At 35.8% G+C, this 13,848-nt stretch overlaps 1 protein-coding gene across 1 annotated transcript in view; it reads right to left on the bottom strand.

Moving 5' to 3' along the window:
- LOC106138412 (uncharacterized) overlaps nucleotides 1-11,016 on the bottom strand; it is a 33,515-nt gene extending 22,499 nt beyond the window's left edge. The window contains exons 1-2 of the mRNA XM_013339551.2: nucleotides 10,757-11,016; nucleotides 6,584-6,786 (exon numbers count right to left, since the gene is read on the bottom strand). Of these exons, the coding sequence (XP_013195005.2) occupies nucleotides 6,584-6,780 (197 nt within the window). The 5' untranslated portion in view covers nucleotides 6,781-6,786; nucleotides 10,757-11,016. The remainder of the gene's footprint in view (nucleotides 1-6,583; nucleotides 6,787-10,756) is intronic.
- Nucleotides 11,017-13,848: the final 2,832 nt, after the last annotated feature.

Below are 13,848 nucleotides of genomic sequence, written 5' to 3'. Positions count from 1 at the left end.
TTTTGGCCGTAATAGTGACAATTCTGTAGTTACTGTAATTTTGAGTCTCTTATCTATTCTGTATGCGTATGACTGGCAAAAAGTACTCACTGACATACCACAAATGTGTAAATACCCTTTAATATTCAGGCACCATAAAATCAATATATCGCCATTAAAAGTACTGTTTTATCGAACCAGTATCATGTTAAATGTGAAATCGAATTCAGAAAATAACGGCGTAAAAGATTCAAATATCTGTAAATTAGGTATTAAGCATCATTTTAATTATTATCAATCATCAATTCTACATTCAAATGTACGCTCTTGCGTTCATGTGAATGCACTTGAAGCATTCAAGTCAGCGAACCATGTCATGTAAACATAATATATTTGAGAAGAAATGTGTACCTATGTTTGTATAGTGGGCAGCACCGGCGTGTGAACGAAGAAGCTGAGGCGGCCGGCAGGCATCCGATCTCGGCAAACTGATATTTCCGCCTCAAATAATACCAACTTTCTAACAACCGATAGAATGTGCGAAGCACAAAATAAAATTACAGTAGAAGTGCTTGCCTTTAATTTGGATATACACATAATTGAATTGACAGTCAGTAATAACATGGCATTTCTTCCCTCTTAAGTAAACTTAAGATGAAAGTGAGAGAGGACAAGAAATCCACAGAGGATCTCTTTAAGTTAGAACCTATGTCTATTTCTTGTGTATTTGAGCTATCTTTCTGTATTGCTGGCACTGATCATGTCGTGACTGAAAGGAACGGATGACGTTCAGATGTTTGTTCCGAGAAAATATAACTTCGAGTGACTAATTGCTATTACCGTAACCATGTGAGGAATAATCATTATACGATTTCTAAAATAAGTTTAGGTACTCTTTGGAAATACGATGAAATTTTCAATTGATTTTTGAAATATCATCATTATGGATAGCAATCACGTCATCATTATTTGGGGCCCTGAAACACTAACCGGCCAGACGGTCAGGTAGTTGACTGCTATTATTAATTCGTGTGGTATTTGGATCTCGTCTCGGAATGCAACACGCCCTAGCTTTGAGATGGGGCAGATTAAATTATATTGAGTAACATAACAACACGACTGATGGAAACTTTCATAAGGTGTAATTCTTTAGAACACCGGAAAATATTACTCTTGATTGTGTTATTCCCTTAAATTTCTGCATAATAGAAATTAATTAGGTTAATATAACGAGTAGTAAAACATAATGAAAAGTATTTATGTTTTAATCTTACCTTAATATAATTTTATGGTATATATTGTTACCCTATATTCTTTAATCGCGTCTCATGAAAAGGAAGAGTGTTAATAGTCAAGTAGCGAGTAATAAACCTTGACATCGGTAACACAAACAACATCATTCGATTCGATCCGAAGAGCTCTCCTGTTGGGACAATGCAGTATAATTGAGGGCCCTATTCACACGGAACACCCCCTGCGCCGTCTTAACAGCTACTATGAAATATGTGAACAAAAAATGTTTACAAAAGAATTGTGAGCTTGGATGAAAAAAGAATGGTAAGCAGCGCAGGAAGATCAATACGACAGATAAACGGGCCATTGTGAAAGCTCGAGCGCGACCTCCATTGCACTCGAACACACTTTGTTAGTAAGCATTTGCCATTTATTCACAGTTTATAGTCACTAAGCTATTTTCAAATCGTCGCGTTGCTAAATTTAAAGTCGATAAGATTACACGTTCAACCAGAACCAAAATCAAAATCCGTCGCGTGATTGTAACCTGATAAAGCACTAAACGAATTTGTAAGACAAACTGACCTTTCTTGAATACAACTTTGAGACGGCTCTTTTAAAATAATAGGATCAACAAATCAAACAGTGAACATGTCTGGACAAGCTGGCGATATTTTTGTTCCATGGTGGGAGTCTTTAGGTTGTTTAGTAATTTTAAAGCTCCTTTTATAATATTATCGACATGCTTATTTTGAGTTCTATTGACACATCATTTTTGATTGCTAAGCGGGTGAAAAAAAAATTAGTGCAAAGAAGAAATTAAATTAAGGGATAATTCTGATGACGTCGATATCCATCGTTAAAAATAAAATGTTTCAAATAGAAGCAGAAAGTAAATTATAAACGCCATAACGCATAAACGCCATAACGCATAAACGCCATAACGCATAAACGCCAAATTATAAGTCTCTAGACCCAGCGTTAAATTGGGAGGTGTGTTGATATGTCATTCACTTCTCTTTTTACATAGGTGTTTAGGTTGTCTCTTGGTAATAAGACATTATAGCAGTAATTTTTTGACGTTTCTTAAATCCGATCCATTAAAATGATATAATACGATAGTGATCTAACGATCCACAAAGAAAAACAAACACTCCAGAAAATACTAGGAGATATTCGTCGCTCTCACAATACATCATGCAACGAAGCTGGCTACGACGATGCTCCGCGCAGGAATGGAGGGCCGGAGTGCGGGGAGGCCGCGGCTCGGAACAAAGGACCTTCCGGGAACTGCCACAATACAGGTTTGCAGTGACGTGCGATACCTTCGCAGCACAAGCAGATACCGGCCACTGAAACCCAGGTACAGCGTTCACGTATTCATGGCCGCCGCGGCCCTTTGTCAACCAAATAAGAATGAACTGAGCAACGGTACTCTGGCCGGTACGCCAGCAAAAACATGTTTATTTGTATACGCATAGTAGAACGTAGGTCTTGGCGACATAAAAGATAATTAGCAGCTCGAAATTTACCTAGAAAATTTTATCAAATCAGATTGTCACGGCAAGCACCATCCTCGATAACTCGCTATCAAATGGATGATGAGTTACAATTCTAAGAAAACTTTTACACTTCAAAATACTACACAAAACAGTCTAGAAATATTCAGAGTAAAATTTCACTTTGTTCCAGTGGCTCATGAAACTGTGCTAAAATATCAACAACTTGTTTTGCTAATGGCAATATCCCGTAATTCTTAATAGTTCTAAGGAAACAAACGTATGTTTATTGCCATGACTATGGGAAGCGGAGTGGCATAAAAGTAAAAGTGGGGTAATAAAATAAGATTCCCAGGCGAAGCGACAACTCGTTCCGTTGTGGGCAGTGCCGTGTGGAAGATTTATGTAGCAAGCTCGGCACCAGTCTCGATCCGAAGCTGGCTGATTGACAGGCAGAAGGGATCCCAGTCGATTAATTACCTGTTCGATAACTGGTGCTCACCGGCAGTCATGTCAATTAAAGTAGAAACGGAGAGTCGTCACTTCAAACGATCGTTTCAAAGCGTATTGGAATTGTAGATAGACTGTTTAATAAACATGAATCAAGTAAACACAATTAACGACAATGTTACCAACTGTTTGATGCTTTACAAAAACATCTTGTAGCGGCGGCCCTGTAACTGAATGAATATTTTATTTTGATGGTAAATTTAAATAAAAGACTACCCCCAATTCAATAGCCTAGTAGTAAGAACTGTATGTATTCTGTATATTTATGAAACTATTTTATAATATTGCAAATATCGTAAAAATTGTTTGCATCTTCATGCACCTGACTGTACTTACTACTGTTCATGCATCAATATTACCAGAATAACAACTAGATTAGAAAATGTTTTACGAAACAGACCATTTCGAACAAATAGAGGAGTTCTCAGAATTGTTCTCGGTAAGTAAACTATCACGTGCGTATTCGAGACATTATGGCGAAATGATGACGCACACTGACCAAGTTCTTGAAGACCAATATTTTTCCAATTTGGTCATCTTCTTAATAGACATTTTGTCTATGTGATTAATTCAAATGGTTGTTAAACTAGACTCCTAAACGGCGGATTTAGAACAGGTAGTTCATTATAATTTGCCATTTCCAAAAGTCAAAATAAAAAATCCCTTACCACTTTTGGGATTTTGTGCGGTATCTTTTGTTTCTCTTTGAACATAAAAGATCTATTCGGGGTCTCTCTCAAAGTTCTTTGTTAGCAAAATACTAAGAAATCCCTGTTGATTATAGTCCGTTTTGCAATGTAACAAGTGGTTAATGACATAATCCACTAGGCGGCAGCAGTTTCATATCGCAGTTGGGTGTGAGTCACGCACATGAATTTAGTCAATTGCAGTACTAGTGCTGCCTACAAAGAATTATCAAAATAACTAGATAAGTAATCTTCCTAGATATACATCCTTCTTACCATCTGTTTTAATTTTTTAAGGTACTTGACTTGGTAACTTTGAATATACCTTCGGTCGAACTAATGAAATCAATGGATATTAACGACTACGAACGGTCATACATATACGAGTAGATAAATACAATTTTAGTACTTCAAATATACACGAAAGTAATAAAAGCTTTAAGTGAGAAAAAAGGTTCAGTAGATATTTTTTTTGTGCCTACGTATGACATGTAATTACTTATTAAATGCATAGGTATTGTAATGGACGATTGCAGTCAAGTTTTGACTTTGAACACTTAGATGATTATTCAATTATATACTAGCGTAATTCTGGACAATTAATAATATTTTTTGCAGATAGAATATCAGCAGGGGAGATGAGCGGGGCGCGCTGTAACGACTCGCAATCATCAATTCTGAGAACCTCACTTGTTTTCGCACCAGGTGCAATCATGGCGGGTACTGATGCGCTGCACATTATACTTACAAATCCTGTGAGATCTGCACCGACGACTACGTACGGACAAGAGTCGAGCAAAAACTGTCGTCTGCGATTTTCATTTCTTAATAAATTTTGAATTTTTTGATCTGTTCTCGTTCACTCGTTTGGTAATTTAAATTTTGTATAAATCAATTAATCATAACAATTTATTATTTCGTCCACATTTCTAGTTTAAGTTTGGATAAATGTAAAATTGAGGTTATTGAAGAAAATGCAGTGCAGTGTATTACCGATTCTTCGGCACTAATGTGTTGAAAGCGGCAGTAAAGTTAGTTTTAAGAAATTTATTTGTCGTCAACCAATGTTGTAAAACCAAAAGATGACAATGAAATTTTGAATTAGAATTTTGATAAACTTAACTCCTTAATATACCTATGTATACTCGCTGGTTTGGTTACCATAATTTAATTATATATGACACTTTACGTATTTAGTGATAAACAACTGATTTTTAACAAGAAAAGTTATCAGAAGTTAAACAACTACAAGAGTTGGTTTATATAAATGACAGCTTGGACACATTTTATATTTATTGTCATCTAAAATTATAGGAAGAACTTTTCAAAAGAAAGAAACTGCTGAGATATTGGTGACGCGATACTTATAACTGACGTGAAGTTGGTCAACAAAAAGAGATAGGCCGGTGTTCTAGTTCGTCCTTTCAAAAATCAATAACATAATTTCTGACGTGTTGGGACGTTTTTCCAAGAATTGTTATTAAAGGTCGGCGTGTCACGGCGAAAGTTGGAACCTATTTGGATAATGTTTTCTGTAAGTACGTAGATTGTATGATCAGTTTTAATTAACATAGACAAGACAGATAACAATCAGATGAATGATGTTACTCCGAAGTCCTAATAAAAATAATCGCATGATAAAACTAACGAACAAGGATAAAAAATTATCAAAATATAACTATTAAAATAAGGAATTGAAACTTCGTTCCTTGTGATAGTTTTTAATGAGCAACGTAGTAGGTAGGTACTCTTATATTTCATGGACGAGAGGGCATTATCACGTGGATATTTCGCGCACACAATAAGCGTCCAATTCCAGGAAATTTTATACTCGTTTACTTCACACACCTGTCCAACAATCATCGCAGCTTTCTGCTCATGTGATACGCACTTCATGCATCAAATATTGGGCCGCCATATTGGGTTAAAAATATCCCATCTGTGAGAAAACGCTCTTATTTCCAAAATTAATTCCACTTTAATAGGATCACCGTGGAGTGAGCGAGCAAAAATGGTCATCATTATTTTTATTTTGAACCACAAAGGATGCGAGGAGACATAAATAAACTAAGTGAAGCCTTGACACACGTCTAGTTGAGAAAATATTTATTACCGTATTTAATTAGCATCCAATTTACACAATTTACTTATTAATAGTACCTAGTACCTTTAAATAAATTAGAACAATATTTTTGCCCAACAGTAGAAGTACAAGAAAGTTTTTTGTATAGTACCTACTTAACTACCGATAAACTGAAAATTTTGTAATCATCCATACAATTTTAACTTTGTTTATTACTTGCGATAAACAAAAATAGTTTTTTTTTCAATCATTCAGCAGTCACGGTAATACAAATCGGCTTTCGGACCACCTATTACTTTTCCAGCGCAAGTTTAAAGCAGAGCTCTGTGCTAATAATAAAAGAATATCAAAGTCAAGCTTTTTATCTGAATGAGTCATGATAATCCGGTTGTCCCTCAACTAGTCGAGACAAATCCGAAAAAACTGACGAGACTTTTGAAACTTCTATTATATCTTATTTTTCAGAAGAAAATAGGGACGAGAACAATGTACTACCAAGCTAATAATAAGCCTTTGCCAAGCCTAATAAAAAAACTTTGTCAACACTCCAGTCAGTTTTTTTTTTCTATTTTAGATGTTTATCTTAAACTTACCATTCAATACTTCTATATCCCTTGACGCAGCAGTGGATGCTCTTGAACTTGTCTTCGAAGCCATACTCGTGTGAGACCGGCTCTTTGGTGAAGTACATCCCTGAAGAGTTGGTGGTGAAGGTGTTCACAGAACAGTAATAACCGGCAGTGGCGAAGACCCGGGCCGCGAATACGCACAGCACTGCGAGGAACCACATCGTTATCTGAAAAAGATAAAAAATGTTGAAAGCCGATATACTACCTATATATTAAAAACTAGATTTTAGGAATCCCTCCTGTTGGAATTTTCAGGAGAAAAAATCCTATGTTACTCCTGAAGTGTCTCGGAAGCTAAGTGGAAGGCACACTACCGCTGCGCCACATGTCAACATACAATAATAATTCATAATCTTACTAATATACCTACATGTAATTACAACGATTTTTTTAATAGATCTGATGCAATATAATTCGTATAAAATTATTTATTGTGAGTTATTAATAAATCACTGGTTTAGTTGGATCTTTATGGAGGTTTATGTTGTTCTGCGATTAAGGTATAATTTTGAGATAAGATACTTAGTTGTCATGTCTCACTTTTAAAAACACCATGGCATACGAAATAACTATTGAACAGCAATTGTAAGAACAACAGGTAGAAAGTCCAAGGCTTATGTGATAATGAAATTAAAGCCTTCTCGGTAACAACTCTCAATAGTGGCACAAATTTTGATGAGTTATAATTCTTATTGCAATGAAAACAAGGTTCATTGGGTGCAAATTGTCAATGATGTCGGCATATCGGCAAGTACTTGGCCATTTAGTCAGTAGAACTATTGTTTGTTGTGGTAGTAAGTTAGACAACAAATTCCAAGGCTGGACACGATTTTAGCATTTGCATTCATGTTATAATTTAATGTATTTTAATGCGATGAGATTTAGAATGCTTCAAGGTTTTCATATAGAAATGCAACTCAAGTAATCAGAACGACCTATTACAAAACCCTAGTAAGGTATGTACTTATGATAAATTAATAACACTTTTTTTAATGTACCGCAGTCAAATAAGGATAACCGAACGGCCATATTGTTAGTATCGCATTGACTTATATATTAAGTTAATATCGTCATGTCTAGCCGTTCATACAGACGTATGTCACAATTTATAACTTTTTTACAGTTTTAAACTTAAAAATATTAACCTAACCTATCGGCAGATATAATGCAATAGACAAAAGTTAGCACCATGGTAAAACAGACAATACCTAGTAGATTACCTAGAATTGCCAATTAAGTAGATTATTCAGTTGGAGCATGAAATATGGAAATTGGATTTAGCCTACATGTCGAACGAAACGTTGACTAACCAATGACCTACAATTCCGCGAATGTGGCAGTTGTGCGAGTGACTAGGCCCTAGGTTCTCGGAAATGCAATAACACTTAATGTTGATGGCAATTTTTTGGTAAGTACGTTATAAAAAAGTAATGCTTTTTGTAAACCCCTGCACTAATTAATTTGCTGGCAAACTTTATACTTGGCTTACTATTTTTAGGGTAGGTAAGTAGTAAGTAATGTAAGAAATGAGGTTTTAGCGGTTATGAGAGACGAGCTAATCAAGATAAGAAATATTAATGTATGTAGTAATTATTTCACGAGAATATCGTGGTTTTGATTACGTAGGGTAATGTTTATTTAACTTATTTTGTCCGAAACATCCGGATCAATTCATCGAGGGCAATCAGTAATTTTTTACCCGCCGGCCAATAATTTCAAAATATAAGTCAATGCCGCCGGCGTTATAATTTAACATCAAAAGGATTGTTTCTTTACTGAACTGAAAATTGAGATTAAAATAATAATAAAAGAATAAATAAAAATATAAGTAAACATATAGTTAGAATATATTTATTACCACAAAGCCGGTAAGTGCTCTATCATACACAGATTGAACCAAGTCAGAGCTCGCAAACAGTAATCAACAGACACCTATATAGAACAGGAGGCTGTCACATCCTTTTCTGTAAACACGTTGTGGCATATAAGTACATATACTGCGCAGTAATTAGTGCGTTAATCGCTCGCTCGCTGCACCGACGTTGATGCAATGAGGTTCCGAGAAGCCGATCACCGCAGAAGCGGCAAATTACCAACAGATATGTGTGCTGTACGACGGTAATTGCAAAAATCACTGGAGCCGCCGCTCTTCTTGTAATACAACTGGCGAGTACGATGGGCACTAGCCGGCGACTTGTAATACGAAACGAGGCCAGAACGCTCAGAATTCTAATGTCACGTATCTTGGTAAATGAAAAGGCCTATACAGAAGGGAGTTGCCCTTCTATCTAATCGTAAATCATTCCCCTAATCAACTAGGAGCTTTGAGCCAAAAACTAGGTACTAATTGTTATATACATACATACATAGGTATGTCGCGAATGTCATGACATAAAGCATTTTTGCAAATTTAATTTTTGTTTAATTTAATTTTTACTGCATATTGATATTTTAAATTAACTAATATATGAATAAAAAAACAATTCAATGAGATCAACTGTCCTTTGATGGGACTAATCATAAAATGAAACCCAATTGGGAAGATCAATCAAGTAATAAGAGAATCCTGCTAATAAAACCTGCAATTGCATATAAATTAATGATTGAATAGTTTATCAAAGTGTTGAATCATTCATAAGCCAATTTCCACCTTCCTGGAAGTGTAGTAATTACACCAGTTTATTTCACTACTAAGAATTTACAAGTAATAGATTATAGTTAAATGAAAATTATTTTCATTTTACTCTGTGTTAATATGAATATTTTCAAACCATAATTCAGCTTTATCAACATAGAGAAGAGATCAAACAAAGAACAAAAATATCTGAATGCAAAAGTACGAAATTTGATTTAGCCGGAACCAAATCTTGAACCACGGACATGATGAACTTTTTAAGTACCTAACATATAAATAATCACCCCTTTATTGGATGGATAGGTGGGTGGGGCAGGGTAAGTTTTCTTTTGCTTCATCAATCTTTTCATACTAGTTTGTACAGATGATGAGCTGATCTTTCACCAGGTAACCAATATAAATTTATCAAAGAGTAATTAACATCAATGAAAGCTTTTGAATAGTTATATGTTTTAGCTCAACTAACTAAAGTATGTGGTTCCGGCAGTCCCGGCACCAATAGAAAAAAGAATAGGACCACTCCACCTCTTTCCATGAATGTCGTAAAAGGCGACTAAGGGATAGGCTTATAAACTTGGAATTCTTCTTTTAGGCGACAAGCTAGCAACCTGTCACTTTATATGAATCTCATTTCTATCAGTAAGCAAAACAGCTAAACATGGCTTAACAATATTATCAAGACTGTTAGCTCTGTCTACCTCACAAAGGGTATGGACGTGATAATATGTATGTAACTATAGTATTTCATTTAATTGTTCATACCTACATTCTTTCATACAAAATTGTTCAAATACTAATGATATGATTGATGGCCTCTGTGGCGCAGTGATAGTACGCTTGTCTGTGACACCAGAGGTCCCAGGTTCAAATCTCAGCCAGGGCATGATGAGAAGAGAACTTTTTCTGATTGGCCTGGGTCATGTACCCAAAAGCAGGTGATATCAGCTAACTGTAGATTTTATCACATCACCTAAATATCCTATAAAATATTGAAAATATGTTTACATGATGATTATCTTCAGATTACCCCCAAGCTTTGAAGCGAATTGTTATGAATTATGCTTTGAAATGCTGTCCTGCTGTCATTTTTTGAATTTAATTTGAATAAAAAAGTATCATAGGGCAAGTAAATTATAGAATAAATAATAACACAGCAGCTTTCTCTTTGTGGAAGTATGTTTGCTTATAGTATCAAATCAGGAACAATATTGTTTAAATTTAAGGCAATCTCTTATATACCTAAAATGCTGTCTTTTCTTACAAAACCAATAATTAAATTCTGAATTTAAGCAAAACCAAGAGTTCAAAGAATATACGTTCTAATCTTTGGCAAACAAGGCATCATCATGTTTTACTTGCGATACAAATTATTGGTAATGAATTTCTGAATATGTAGGTACCTAGTGACTTTGACTTTAATATACATTACAAAACTAAGGAACAAAGTAAGATACAGTAAAAAAAATACCTACAATTAGTAAAAAAAAGAAAGTGTTACTCACCTTATTTGACAATCATACAATCCAACTTCCAAGAACTCAAAACTTATCCTATAGAATATGAAAGCATATCAATGAAATGATTCAATTTCATTATACCAGCACACAGTTCTGAGAATATGAGTGTCTTCCAGTCAAATTATTTATAAAATTGCACCAAATAATAATTAACTAAAAATGCACGCACGAACAAACAGGCACACTACACGAACCGAACACCGCGTGTAAAAGAAACCGACTGACACATGAATGAAAGAAAATTGATTGTTCGTCGGATGACAGCCGCTTACCGGCGTCGGAGCAGGATGGAACAACAAAACAAAATGAGAAAGAAAATGTTTGGTGTTGCCACTACTTACTTCTTTGTATCTACCATACCGTACCAAAATTTGTTTTAAATTTTTAGTATGGTATTTTCCCGTACTTTGGAATAGGATCACTCCATCCCTTTCTCAAACATATCGTAAAAGGCGATTAAGAGAATTGGCATTTAATCTAGTGGAAGCTACCATGCTGGTCTGGTAACAAGAGAGCTTATATTTCGGTTTACAGTATCAGCTCTTTCTATCCCCTTGATCGAGTTTTATAATTTACTAACTTCTGGCTAAATTTTAGAATTTATTGTTTACTCGACTTAAAACTAACAAACTTAGGATTATTATTTAAGATCATGGACTAGCAGTCTGTTACTATCTATATCCAAATAACGTGACCATGGACTCTTTTCAACAGTCTGTAAGATTCGAATCTGTTACCCCTAGTTAATTATAGCTAAAGTTACACTAAATCCGTAATCAGGTAACTGTTTGTGTAAGTTTAATCATTACCTAACAAGCGATCAGGCCCGGCTTCGTACTGTGCGATGCTGATTAAATAAATAAAATAAAAATATATTTATTGCCAAAAACATTTACATGCCGCTGTTACAAACATAACTAATTATCAAGTTTTGATATAAACAATCTTATAATAACAGCACTTATTGACTACTTACATTAACTATGTATACAAACAATGCACGTTAAACAGAAGCTTTTAAAAATATTATTGTTTTTAACATGACCTAGAATAATGTTGAGGGTAGAAGCAATAAGTTTGGTAACAGCAGATATAGTAGTAACAACAGGATATAGTGATGTTATTTAATTAATGGTTCAAATGCTATTACTAGGTAACCAAGGTGCTTAATATATTTTTTACCAATAAACTATTTAAATATATTTACTAAGTATATGTACATTGATAAAATAAAAGTATTTACTTATATAAATATTTAGTAATTGTTTACTAATTATACCATATAACTGTAGATTATATATATTTATTAATAAGTATAGGTTAGTTATCTATATATATATATATAAATACACAATACACATGTGGCGCCATCTCTACGCCACTCGTCAACAACATCAAATCACACAACAACTGTCAATCATCTCGAAGAAATCGACGCGCTCAGCCAATAGTAGCGAAGAACCCAAATCGCGATTTCAGAGATTTCAAGGATTGGAGCTATATATACAATCTCCGACACAACATCGTTGGAGCCGCGGTTCCCAGGCATAACACCTAGCCTGGCGGAAGATCTTCCCTTTGGTGGCGGTCGAGCCGAATCATCGCTCCCGCTACATTGGTGACCCCGACGTGATTGGAAGCAACCTTCTTCATCATCATCAACTCCAATCCTCAGCATCACTCCTCACTCTGCAAGCAGTCTCACAGCAAGCCAGCAACTGGGTATCGCAGCAGGTCCATCGCAGCCGACTCACCGAGCTTCCTGGTCCTGTCTCCACCCGCACTCACTCTCATCGACTTCAGCGACCGACGCATCTACCGCAGCCCACGCCTGGATCTCTTCGACGGCCGCTCTTCTCTCCAGCGTGGCAGCTCTGCACGATTTCTCTCGGCGCCAACAAGTCGACTTCGCTCTCTACTGTCTCGACTCACCGCAGACTACGAGCAACGCAACGGCTTACTCCTGACTCACTAGGACTTCGAGCAACTTCCGACTCACTGGAAGACAACTGGCACTTGCAAGCTACTGAAGCACAGATTGCACAGCAAGATCAAGACTTCAGACCTCCGGTCTTGGGGGGGAGTACTGTGGCGCCATCTCTACGCCACTCGTCAACAACATCAAATCACACAACAACTGTCAATCATCTCGAAGAAATCGACGCGCTCAGCCAATAGTAGCGAAGAACCCAAATCGCGATTTCAGAGATTTCAAGGATTGGAGCTATATATACAACCTCCGACTCAACATCGTCGGAGCCGCGGTTCCCCAGGCATAACACCTAGCCTGGCGGAAGATCTTCCCTTTGGTGGCGGTCGAGCCGAATCATCGCTCCCGCTACACACACATATATATTCTAAGTGCGCGGTTTGGTTAGATTTTCTGTAGCTTGATAATCTAACTTGAAAAAAAATAAGTAATTAGTGACCAGTTTTTTGCAAGACCTAAATGTTTCATCCCTAAGAGTTTGAGCAACCACGCTGCCTATTTTATTATATATCCAGGGACCCAAATATGAGAAACAGTTACGAGCAAATCTAGTTCTGGATTGAGGGACCATGTAAACAGTAGCAACCCGCCTGCGTGAGATTACACTGGGAGGTGGAACCTTATGTTGTCTCAAAATGACTTGTTTTACAAATAGTTGACGCACGGTTAAAACTGGAAACACTTTATAAAGTTCAGTGGTTGAATAATCAAATCTTTTAAAATTTAATATTTTAATTATTGCTCGTTGCGTCCGTTCTATTTTAATAAGATTTGTTTTATTGGCACTTCCCCAGGCTATAATACCGTAACTCCAATAGGGACTGATAAAGTGAATAATAAACTATTTTGTTTTTGGCGTAATCACGTATGTGCCTTATTTTTTTACTATGCATATTAGTTTTCTTACCCTGTTACTGAGTACTTCAATTTGGTGCTTCCAGTTTAAGTTACGATCAATCATTATACCTAGGTATTTAATATATGGTACTGACATTAAACTATAACAATCACAGAACTCATTATATTTTAGTTCGTAGATTAGTTTGTACCTACTGAGTATACTTAAACCTACCTCTTTAATCACTGT

Source organism: Amyelois transitella, chromosome 4, assembly GCF_032362555.1.
Source record: "Amyelois transitella isolate CPQ chromosome 4, ilAmyTran1.1, whole genome shotgun sequence".
NCBI classification, from domain to species: Eukaryota; Metazoa; Arthropoda; class Insecta; order Lepidoptera; family Pyralidae; genus Amyelois; species Amyelois transitella.
This window is presented reverse-complemented; position numbering and strand designations above follow the sequence as displayed.